Source organism: Pezoporus occidentalis, unplaced genomic scaffold (genome assembly GCF_034315485.1).
Source record: "Pezoporus occidentalis ecotype Australia unplaced genomic scaffold, CSIRO_AGI_Poc_V1 ctg359, whole genome shotgun sequence".
In the NCBI taxonomy this organism is placed as follows: domain Eukaryota; kingdom Metazoa; phylum Chordata; class Aves; order Psittaciformes; family Psittacidae; genus Pezoporus; species Pezoporus occidentalis.
This window is the reverse complement of record NW_026915581.1, coordinates 116,428-129,176: the sequence shown is the minus strand read 5'-3', so window position 1 is coordinate 129,176 and position 12,749 is coordinate 116,428. Positions and strand designations below refer to the sequence as shown.

The 12,749-nt window shown below is 37.5% G+C and overlaps 1 protein-coding gene across 2 annotated transcripts in view; it reads left to right on the top strand.

Moving 5' to 3' along the window:
• CENPP (centromere protein P) overlaps nt 1-12,749 on the top strand; it is a 140,038-nt gene that overhangs the window by 106,280 nt on the left and 21,009 nt on the right. The window contains exon 6 of one of the 2 annotated variants that reach the window (XM_062630682.1): nt 303-578. The exons of the other annotated variant lie outside the window; for it this stretch is intronic. Coding sequence (XP_062486666.1) covers nt 303-563 — 261 coding nt within the window. The 3' untranslated portion in view covers nt 564-578. Of the gene's footprint in view, nt 1-302; nt 579-12,749 lie in introns of those variants that run through there. 2 annotated transcript variants of the gene reach the window in all.

The window sequence follows — 12,749 nt, the reverse complement described above, 5'->3', positions numbered from 1 at the left end:
TGTTTAGTTTAGATTTATTATTTTACAGAGATAATACATTTTGGCAAGCCTAAAGATTAACACAGACAGCATTTATTAAAATTAGAGCTTTTTTCTTCAGTTCATATTTTCTTAGTCTGTATCTGTCCTTATAGCCTATAATCTTTTCAAAGATTAAACTTTTTTAAATCAAACTTTTTTGGTGAAGTTTTTAGCATGGAAAATTTTTCTTTTGTCCATTTACAGGAATGATTTCCCTATAACTTGTAGCTTATTTATGGAAAATAAAATGACTGAAGCATTTTCCCTTCATTTTTTGTAAGGCTAATTACATCCTGAAACATGATCCTGAAGCACAGCTATGCAGAAGCTGCAGGGAAGTTAGTAATCCAACTATGAGAAATGAGAGGGTAAGGGGGAGGATAATGGTACGTTACCACAAGTTCTTTGTAGGCCAGCAGAGCCTTCTTCTTCATCCCAGACAGACCTTCTTCAGGTTGTCAGTGTTGGATAAGATGCTGAGTCTACTAAGCCTCAGAAATGACAAATTTACCTGGTGGATGGAGTTGTCTGAGTTCTTCTGACATTAAAAATCTGTTTGGTGCTTAAATTGATACTCTGAGGAGTGTTCAGACAGATAGTCACGGAATGGTAAAACCATTGAGTTAACCATAATTGTTAGCCAGAATGTGGTGGAAAGATACTGGGAAAACACATTGTCTCTTAAAATAGTAATTCAGTTTCTACTGTGCTTTGCTTTGCAAAGTCAAAAGAAGAAATATTAAACTTCTGTAGTTTATCAGGAGCTATTTGAAAAGAATGGAGTTGGTTATACTCAAAAAATTGAACTGGCATCTGAAATGAGATGGCACACTTCAGCACCTGTGCTTAAAAGCATCGATTTATAAAGGGGGGGAGCCCAACAATAAGACAATTCTTCTAGCATAACTGGGGAAAAGAACAGCAAAAAACATCTTCTCGTGTTTTGCATGTGAGGTAAAAGGCCTTATGTGTTTAAATTATGATGTATTTATTAGAGACAAAAATGACAGCATTCAGTTTGTTATATATTTAAATGTGACTCCTTGCACTTCTAATTGCTGTCTCAGGATCATCTTCTGACAGTGTTCTGACAGAGATCTACAGCCAGCCTACGTAGCTGGGACACAAGACCGCCTACTAGCAGACCAGTAAGGTGGATCTGGACGCCCTTTGCTCATGTGAAGCTCTGGTTGAATGCATCTGCTTTGCATGTGACACATCTGATAGCTGAATTCTAGTAAATCCTTAAAGGTGGATTTTAAAGTTGGGCTGTGTTTTGAAAGGTCACTATCTCCCAGCAGCTTTCCAGAGCTGAGAGGGACACCACCTTGTCTCATCTGCTAGATTATAAATTGAAAATCCTACATCCTCTAAGAAGAGGTCCTGCCTGACCAATTTGGTGGCCTTCTATGATGGGGCTACAGAACTGATGGACGGGGTAGAGCAGTTGATGTCATCTACCTGGACTTGTGCAAAGCGTTCGACACTGTCCCACACGACATTCTTGTCTCTAAATTGGAGAGACATCAATTTCATGGATGGACCACTCGGTGGATGAAGAACTGGCTGGATGGCCTCACGCAAAGAGTTGTGGTCAATGGCTCAATGTCCGGCTGGAGACCAGTAATGAGTGGTGTCCCTTAGGGATCGGTGTTGGGACCGGTCTTGTTTAACATCTTCATCGCTGACATGGACAGTGGGATTGAGTGCGCCCTCAGCAAGTTTGCCGATGACACCAAGCTGTGTGGTTCAGTTGGTATGCTGGAGGGAAGGAATGCCATCCAGAGGGACCTTGACACACTTGTGAGGTGGGCTGATGCCAACCTCATGAAGTTTAACCATGCCAAGTGCAAGGTCGTACACCTGGGTCAGAGCAATCCCAGGCACAGCTACAGGTTGGGCAGAGAAGAGATTCAGAGCAGCCCTGCGGAGGAGGACTTGGGGGTTTTGGTCGATGAGAAAATGAACAAGAGCTGGCTTCAGTTTGCACTTGCAGCCCGGAAAGCCTGTGAAGACTCCATCCCTGGCAGTGTTCAGGGCCAGGTTGGACGAAGCCTTGGGTGAGATGGTTTAGTGTGAAGTGTCCCTCCCCATGGCAGGGGGGTTGGAACTGGATGATCTTAAGATCCTTTCCAACCCTAACTATTCTATGATTCTGTGATAAGACATAAGTACCATCTGGACGTGTCACTTAATCAGTATATAGACTTCTCTAAAACAGATACTTTAGCAAGAGGAGTGAAGCATGAAGGCTTTCTAATTGATCTGAGATGATCTCTTCATCTGTTAATGTGTATTCCATAGTCAGGGCAATTGCTTGTAAGCAAACACTTCCTCTGATGCCATTACTGGTTTTAATATGTGAGTAAAAAGTCCTGGAGGCATTACAGTTCTGGTGGTACCCATGTTTAGCAGTCCTTGTGGTTACCTTTAGATCTCTGTTTTCCTTTAACATGTGTGCCAAAATGTACTTTCTCCTACATACGTCTGGTGCCATCTGGCATATCTGTTACACATGCTGAAGTTGAAATATCCAAACAAAAGGCTGTTGTACTAAAGAAATAATCTGGGTTGTTCTTCTCCTTCATCCCTCTAGTTACCTGGCGTAAGAGTGTGGCTTTGTGATTGTAGTGGTATCTGCCATTAGTATGAAACAGAATGCCTGGGAGCCTCTTGCTTATCTTTTTCTCAGCTTCTGTTAAGGAAGAAATAAAGACACCCTGAGGGATCTGCAAAGACATAGCTCCCTCTTTGTGCAAATGACAGTACACTTTCCTGCAGTGAACATTTGAAAATTGTAGGAGCTGTTAAAGGAAGTGTCCTGTGGTTATGTGGTAACTGGAGGGTTTGTTTTTTTTTTTTAATTTGTAAAAGTAGTATCTGAAAATGAACATCATCTGCTGCATTCCAAAAGGATTTAAATGTATGTAAAATTAGTAATTAAATATTGGTTTAATACTGTTATTTACATTCAAATCTACTATGTAAGCTTGCCTAAGAAAAAATGGTGTATATTGTACTAAAATCTCAGACTAGGGTGGCCTTGCAAATGATTTCAGACATATACAGTTCAGGCAGTTTCTATGTGAGTAAAATACATTGCAGTATCCTCAGGGATCTCATATTTACTGTCTGAATAATTCAGTCTGAGCAGACCAAGAAACCAGTATCTGCTTTGCCTGTGAGTACTGTTATGCTGATCTAGCCCATATGCATGGCCAGTCATTTGAATGAGGTGTGCAACATGAATGTCTGTTAAGATGCCTTAGTGTGGAGTGGTCTCCTTTGAGTGACTAATAACTAAAATAATTTTCTATTATTTTATATCTTACGGCAAACTGTCACCAGAGCATTGTGGCTTAGTGTCTTGAGCAAGATGCATAGGATATGTGAAATGAATGTGGAAGCCTGGAGCCTCTAGCATGGATTCTTCACGAAATACAGGCTGATCTCTTTTCCTTATAATTTGTTATTTGTAGAGGGGCAAGACTGTCCCTCTTTCTTTGCCAAAATTATCCAGTGGAAAATTATTCAAGGAAGTCTTCTTCAGTGAAAAAGGGGGATGAGAATTTAGATTGGCATCAAGCTTATTTATAGTGGTTACAACAGATTTTTATAACATCTCCAATGGTACCTACTAGATGACAGCCAGTAGTGGAAATAAGCTTTTAAGCAATTTGATACATTTGAAATAAACCTGATTTCTATTTCTTCCTCAAAAAGCTTCTTTTCAAACACTTAGGTAAGTCTCACTTCTGTGAACATAAAAGAGACCGTGAATTAAGGCAGCAACGCTCCTGGACCCTTATACTGGTATGAAGTATTTTTTGAGATTTTAGGTATTTCTAATAATTGTAACTGGTTCACTATTTCTGCCCGAGTTTTCTCATCTGTTGCCACATTAAATAGAAATGAAATAAAGAATTAGAATCTTTCTAAAAAACTCTACTAGGGAAGTGTGTAAGAGTGAGTGTGCTTTTTAAGCTGTCTGTCATATGAATATCCCTTATCTCCATATTATGCACCATCCTAGTTATGGCAATAGGGAGCAACAGCAGGATATTTCCTTCTGCTGTTCCAGCAGAACTTTTCCATCTCAGTGGGTTGTGTAACTATAGCCTTTGGTAGCAAAAAGTTGGATTCTTTAAGTATGAGTATTCTTGGCGTGTATTTGAAGCGCAAACTTTAACTGGTTGTATATATTCAATAGATTCCCACACAGATTTAGTTTTGGAACTACATATAACAGATGATGTATGGCTCTTCTCTGCATCTGTATGTTTGCAGTCATTTCTTCATAACAGATAAAATGTGTCTACTTGTGATGTCTACTCATACACTATGAGGGAATATATTTATGAACTGGAGAATAATATTTTGTGGTCTTACAGAATTAATTCCAAAGTGTGAGTGGCAAAAGGAATAATTTTCACCACTACTTTTTCTTAATCTTCTAAACATAACTTCCTACATTGCTACTCTATAACATCAGATTTTAATTTCTCTGGATTTCCTGAGAGCACTAGTAACCACTTTTCCTTTCACAGCAGACAGAAGTTTTAGTCAGTGTACAGTAGTACTATTGTTGTTACTCTTTTTATCAATTTTGCTTCAGGAGTGAATGGTGGGAGGAAAAGCTTATGTTCACACCTGTGGCTCTATTCTAAACCTCAGGTGGGCTAAAATTAATGCACAAGTTAATATGATAGTCTGTGAGGTTGAAAGTGGCATATAGGTTTTCAAATTATGCCTGAAAGTCCACTTAATACGTGGAGTATGCTGAAACAGGGGAGGAACAACATCTGTTTCTTAATAGTCTTGAAAATACCTTAGTCATCGAAGAAAGTGAGCAGGCTGAAAGAATAGAGGACACCCTAATAAAATAAAAATTCTGAAGCAAACTTAAAATCAAGTATCTAGGATTAGTTTGTTTATGAGTGGAAATTTGAGAGATGATACATGAGTATAGAAACAAGAGCTGAAGTAACTTTTTCTGATCACATCTTATAGAGACCATGAAGCCTCAGTTCTACATCATACCTTTTAAGAATGTAAATTTTTATCCGCATAATGGACAAAGAAAACACATGAAGAGGAATAGTCTTCACTGAGTGAGTTTAATGCTAGGTATAACCTAGCTTATCAGAGGAGAGGAAAGAATGCATTTTAGACAGCCACTGATAATTTACAGGATTGCTTAAATTACCTTCTTAACTTACTGTCTGAGTGTACTCAGGAGGTCATGTAGCTCATCTCGTCCAACCTGATGCTCAAGACAGGGTAAAGATTAAACTCAGAACAGATTTTTGGTTAGCTGATTTTGGAAGGTATCAAGGGCAGAATTTACACAACTTTTCTTGTCTGCTGGTTCCCATGCCCAGCTGCCACTGAGATTTTTTTTTTTATTTATTTATCTCTTCTTCCTGAGGATGCCCCTCCATGAAGAACTGTGCTTTGTATTCTCTTCAATATTGCAAAGCTATTCTTTGAATTTCCCTAAGCCATCTTTTCTCCAGGCAGAACCAGTCTCTTGTTTCTACTAATAGCGAGCAAACCTTAAGGAGTTTGGAAGTGGTTCAAAAGGTTTTACAGCATGCTTGGTTATAAAATGTGATTGAAGATAGGCTTTAAAAAAAAAAAAAGCCGCCTCAAATGGATGTATATAATTTTTTGTTCTCTTATTTCATGTATTCTAAACAAGATTAAAGAAAAGGCAATGTGTTTTCATGCCAACTTTGCTGGTTGCCCTTGGCTCTGCAATCGCTCTAAGTACAACTTAGAGTCAGAATTATTTGTAGGGCTGACTGTTAGCTAGTGATGAGTTGCCTAGTTATGATGGTTCAGATAGTATATACAGCAGCCATGCAGTACAAGTTTTGGAGATATCTTCTTGCTATGATTCGGAGCAAAACAGAGGAAGTATTGTCTAAAAAAGATGGAAATTGTGTAAGTGGACAGCTTCAGAGTCGTCTTATTTTTGAAGCAAGTTGTAACTCTTTCAGTAATTTGTACAAAACAGCCCCAAATGATAGGCCTGTGGTGTTAAAGATTCTGAGCACTTATGCATATGGAGTACATTCATAGAGTTTTAATTTTGTTGACACCTCCCCCCCCAAAAAAAAAACAAAATCTGCATATTTTCCCTAAAACATTAAAAAGAAACCCTGTTATTTGTAACATGGGCCTTAGCTTATTTTTTTATTTTAAAGTTATTTCAGAATCATCTGAGAATATTTAATGCTTTTCTGCATTTAGGTAATGGTCTTATGCTACATGTTGATGTTATCTTGTTGAACAGTATTAAAGGAATAACATGATGTTCCTTGGAAGACATCAAGCTGTGAAATGTTCTGCTTTCTGCAATTATAAATATCATGTACAAATGTTGGAAAGTTCACATCTTCCGCGTTACTGTGCATATCTGTTACTGGATGAAGGTGAAGTTTTTTTCTCACAAGAACTACAGAGTCTGAGCTATCTTTCCTTGCTCAGTATGTCATGCCATAGGTACATAGCATTTCAGTCACCAATTCATGTCCTTATTTTGTTAGGACACTTCGCTGCTCTGTGTTTCTTTTTACAGGCATCGTTTTATTTGTCTTCCAGACAGCAGCACCTTTACTGAGAGAATCCTTTAGTTACCTGTTTGTCATATCCTAAGCTTCTGAGCATTTGTCGTCGAACCATAATGAAGGTGTCAGTCGTCATAGATACCTGCAGTAGACCCAATGGGGTTTTATCTTATAGGACATGCTTTCCAAGGTATCCTGACAAGGCAGGTGGCACTGGCTCCTTGAATCTTAGGAAATCCTCTCCTTACCATCCCTGGCTAAGCCTTAGGTGAAGCACCTCCAAAGTTACATGGCTGCCTTAGTACTATTATCTTCATCGCTGATCTTTAAACAGGTCTTACAAATGAAAATATCAGCTTAGTGTTCAAGTATCAGCTGAAGCAACATATACAGCTTTAGCAATTATTGGGAAAAGAGCAGGAAACAAAACTGAAAACATCATTATGGCACATGTAGGCACTTGAGAATTTAGTATGGTGCTTATGCCATGCTTCATCTCTAGGTCCTTCACCTTCATACATTGTGAGGATTTCAGGATACCCCGTCCACCCATTCTGGTAGTTTTTCAGCAATGCCAGAGAGAGCACCCCAGGTCTTGACAGCAGAAGGTGGTCAGGCAACACTTGTGATCAGAGCATAAACACATAGATTTTTCTTTTCCAGGCTTTATGATCGGATGCAGGGCTGCATCCTAGGGTGCCCCTGAATAGCTCTGGTCACAGTATTTGCTTTAGCTCATATTCCTTTATTCCTTTTTCTCCCTTTTCCACAGGTGAGCAGTAGCCACATGCATGCATACCTTAGCATACAGTTTATCAATTTTGTTATCGGGGGGAGGAAACCCAACCCTCTGTACATTGTCACCTGCTACCATGTCTTACCTGGTACCATTCTGTAGCTTTCATATTCCACAGTCATCCTTATTTTTAATAGCTTTCATGTTAATACACATTTCTTGATGATTTCTGTTTTACTATGTTATTTATGGAAGGGCTGTGTTGAAGTTATTTTATTTATTCCTAAACCACTGATGGAAATACTGTTTCTGTGAGTCAAAAAACACATCCAGATTCAGGAATTTAGAGCTTTTTCCATTTTGCTGAGGAATTTGAAACAAAAGAGACAGTACTGAAAATTACAGCAGCATTTTTTAACCTTCAAATAAAAGAATGTAATGACGTTTTTAAATTGCTTTACTCTCAGTTGTCATAGTGAATCTTTGCAGTTGCTGCCTGGTTTTGATCAAAGACAAAGATGGAATCCAAATTTCAGAATACTGATGTGTTGGTTTGTTTTTTTTTGAACATAACACACAAATTTATAGTTGGAAAAAATGGGGGGGGGGGGATTTATAACTGTTAAAGTCAGCACAAAACATGAGATGGGGAATTTGGGACTGGCAGTACACTATATTTCTAAAACCTATAGCAGTTACTGCGTGCCTTTTTTGTAATAGGTGGTCACCAATATCCTTAAGAAAAAAAGACTTAAGAGAAGGATAATGTGTTGCTGGGAAACCTTAACAGATTAAAACCAGATTTTCCTCATATATTTAAAAATAGTACATTGCAAAAAGCATTGAGTACTTTAGGTGGGAATAAACATAAGTTTGCATAACTGCATTCAAGTTCCAGCTCTTCATTGAAGAGAACAGAATATACAAAGTATCAATATTCATTCTTATTAACTTTCTCAAATCCTAATTATTGCCACAGCTCAGTTGCCTCTTGGTTATGTTTCCATTCAGTCATACAACAATGTTTTTAGTTTGAGATATGTTTTTCTCACTTTATATCTAAAATGCCAGTGAACAGACACAAGTAATTTGTAAGCCCTTCCTTCAGGAGCTACCTCAGATCTGAGGCTGGTATGTGTCACGTACTGCCTGTATGTGCATCAGTGAAGAAATTTAGTAGAATTTTTATTATTTCTATATCTCAATAGCCTGTTCTCTGTGGTGTTGCAAAGCCAGTAGTCCACCTAGCACAACTTTAAAACTCTGGCTGTTGTAAGTGAACATGTGCAATTTTCAATGCCCTTCTGTCTTACCTCTCCAATAGTATCACTTCTTTTTTCAGGTTCAAATGCTGATACTTCCCTGTATGTTGGGCAATTATATTTCAGTTATTTACTGATTTGTATTTTTCCAAAATATTAATCTTAGCAACTGAGCATTTCATCGGTGTGTCTGAAATAGCACAATGAGCTTGGTTTGAGATTTGTTTTTTTGCGTGTGCCAGTATTGAATATTGTTACTCATCAATACAGTTTTGAGGTTTCTGGCTTTCTTCTAAGGTAATCATATTTTGCAGCATAAATACAAAATATGTATTTAATTTGGAGTAAAAATTATTCATTAAGTATTATTGATTAATTTGGAGTAAAAAAGAAGTAATTTAATTTGGTCTTGTCCTTGTCATAGTTCACATAATATTATCTTTTATTTTTGCTGTACCCAAGCTTTGTATAAACTGAAGACTATTTATCCAAATATTTTTACATTCCTTTAAGTTTGTAGTTTTGGATCTTAATTTCAGCAAGTGCTCATTTAATTATGGGAGTATCATTCTATATCAAAGAAATTGCTCTAATATTTTCAGACGCAGATACTCTGTTCTGGGAAACCCCATCACATTACTAGTATCAGTGTGACAAATTTGAAGTTCTCTTTTCAGTTCTTGTTGATCAGAAATATCCCCCTAACAGATTTTCACAGTTTATTTCTTTTCTAAAATCTTTTTCTCATGTAAACTATGAAGCATTCAGAATGGTTCACAGCAGGGTTTTGAAGGTCATGGCAACCCCAACAGTCGCATTTTCTTTCAAAAGGCAAGGACATCATACCCAGAGCAAGGAGACTGTTTAAATAAAGATTGGACGAAAATGAACATATAGAAAGTCTGTATTTTAAATATAGAAAATTAGGATTACTTTATCTGCATGTAAATACTGAAAATAGATTGTTTGCAATTAAAAATTAGACTGTACTATTATTCTAATGGCTTTTCCCTATTTGTTTGCCCTTTTAAAAGCAATGATTTGTTTTCTGTGTGCTTCGCCATGCTTGGTTGCTCTTGCCATTTGTAGACAAAATGACAGAAGACTGTGTCCAACAGAACACTGTGCACTTCTCTAACAAGTGAATGTAATTTTTCTGAACTTCTTCTGTATACTGTTGCCAACTCGAATTGTATCAGAAATGAAAGAAGAAAATCAATCTTACAGATAAAATTGTCTGCTAGACATTATTGGGTTCCTGTTCCTTGCTTCATGTATCACTTCTGTTTGTTAGCTGAGGTATTTTCACATTGGTTTTAATATTAAATAGAAATTAGTAACAGGATGCCTCTTCACTGAGAGACTGTCTCAGGAAGGAGGTGTAAACTGAGGACACAAATATTTTGAAGCTTTTTAGTCAAAAAGAAGGATTTCTTGGCAGCTGGTACAGGAAGAGAATTTAAGGAAAAAAAGAAAAAACCCAAACAACGAAGTTCGCTTGCAGTTTCCTTTAAAATCTAAAAATTGGTAGCCTTTGCCTGTTGATTCATGTTTTCCCCATTAAAGACTTGGCACCAAATGGTTTGTTTGGGTAAATTAAGTGGACAATGGCAAAAATTCCTTGCATAGCAATTCTGCAGTGCTGTTTCCAGCTTGTTACCCCACTACTGGTTCTGCGGTTGTGCTGTTGATCATATTGTGAGAGCTAACACCAGGTTTTCACACTGTGCCTTCTGCTCAACACACAGGACAGCCACACAGGCCATTCTGCTGGTGGAAATGAGGGGACAGTACCTAGCTGGTGGAAAGCAGGGAGGATGGGAAGAGCTTAACCTCTCCCTGGGCACTTGTTTTATGAAACCAAACTTTAAAATGTGTTTCCATAACAATATAACCTGAGAGATAACTATTTGTTCTGCCAGTAACTGACTGAAAGAAGGTACTGCTTTTTACCCTAAACAAGAAATAAGTTACCTAAACAAGAAATATATCATCTCCCAGTGAGTTGAAGGGAATTTGGATTGAATCATGCTATATGCTTTTAAATAGCTTTTAATGACTCTGCGTTTTTATTTGTTGTACTTACCTTCGCTTCTTTCTTAGAATGATGTGTACTCAATATGGAGCTATGCCTTTCAGTCTAGCATCATCCCAGGCCTGGAGAACCAGATGACTTGCAGTGGTTTGCATTTGGGTCATGTTTAAAGGTCCCCATTGACACAGGGCTACTACATGCTGCTCTTACATGCTGAGATATGACTTGCTCAAGAGTTTTTCAGTTTTCTTGTACACATCAGCCACAACCTGCCTAACCAGTTAGTTCCAGTCTCTGTTACTGTGATGGATAAATATTTTTTGCTTTTTGAAAGACTGTTAAATTTTATAAAAGTCTTTGAGGTTCATTTACTTGAAGTTTTGCTTCAAGTAATTTTTATAGATATAACTTTTGTAATTTTAATACAGCACTGTTGTCCATGTGTCATGGATATGAGAGCAAGAGAGTTTTTGAAAGTCTGCAAAATCTGCCTCATTATGATATGCCACATGTGCAACAAAGGTACATCACTGTATTTACTGGGATGAAGTGAGATTTTACTCCATAACCTACAGTTTTAAATTAGAAGTAATTCTGTTTATGTTAATGCTATTACTGTAAAGTAAAACTAATGAGTGTGGAAGGAAACAGTTAATGGATATTCTATACGTGAAGAGACCCTTATTTCTGCTGGAGGAGTGGAATGTCAAAATATGTCAAAATTTAAAGAGGACAGTTCAGTGATATTTTTTAGTAAATTAATTGATCTTTCTGGCACCCCTTTGTTTATGTGTTTTGACCTGGCAAATTTGTTTTCAGATTGGGTTTGAGTTTTGACAAGTAGGTTTTTTTAATTAAAAATATATAGATATAGATTCAGATGTCTGTACCATTTCACCTTTCAGCAGTTCTTTGGGATGAAAGCAAAAATCATTTCATAGTTACTTCTGGAAATATTTTTTGTATGTGCTTCAGTGATATCCGATTGAGTTTATAGCATCATGCCTATGCGTAACTGGCAGTGATGTCACTGCAGAGTGTGTTGAAGGGTCTGTATTTGCTCTGACTAAATGAAAGCTCGGTAGTGACAGTACAGGCTGTTTCAACTCATCGGGGCTACTTAAATAAGGCAGGCACCAAAGAAGGATCAATGCCATTTTGTGGCATTGCTGTTTCTGGTACTTGAACTAGCTGTACTGAGTGTCTAATTCACAGATACCTGTTAATCAGTCATACTGCTGTTTAGGCAAACAGTTTGAGAAAGAAAGGGTAGGAAAGGAAAGAGGATAGGAAAGGAAACGAAAAACGTATTATTGATGCATTGTCTTGTCATCTGGTTTTCATCTAAGAGTTCTGACACCCAGTCAGTTCAAGAGGGCAGCTACCTAGTCTAGTGCTTGAGTATCTGTAAGCCCAACTACAGGGAATACTACAAAAAGGGATGTAAGAAATGGATGATCAGAAATGGTTCTGCAAGGGATGGGTTGGTACATGTCATATTCCTGCAGAAGTTTCAGTGGAAGGTGTGTAAAGTAATGCTGTAGTCTCTTACTTGTTGAGAAAGAGAGTACTAGGATGTAGAAAGTGGAGTGATAAGAATTTGAGATGATATGGGCCATACTTGGGGACATAATGTGTGTATGCATAATATTTGTTTATAGTAGCATTTGTTCATTATTTCAGTGGCAGTTTGGAGTATAGTCAAAAAAGTTTGCAGCAGCTCTGAGTGTGCTTGATTCCTCTTTATGAGTTGCTCATTTTCTACTTCAAAACATTTTACTACTTCTGTACAGCTTTATTCATAAGCCATTTAGAGTTACATCAGTTGCAAGGCAACTCCTGTGGTTTTAACTGCTTCAATTGTCCCTTTTGCTTTTATGAGTGAATTTTTAAAGCATTGAGTTCACTAAAGCCATCTCAAAGTTCTGCCATAAAACAAGCCAGCAACTTGCAATGGAGTAGGAGTTATTTTTTTAATTAACAAGTATTTAAAAGTTTTGATTAAAGCAAACCATATTTTAGCACAAAAGCCATCAGTTGAGCAGCTCTTTGATTAGTGTTATAATTCAAAATCCTAAGGTGATTTTTTTGTAACCATACCTTCAGATTTTGGTAGTTGCTGA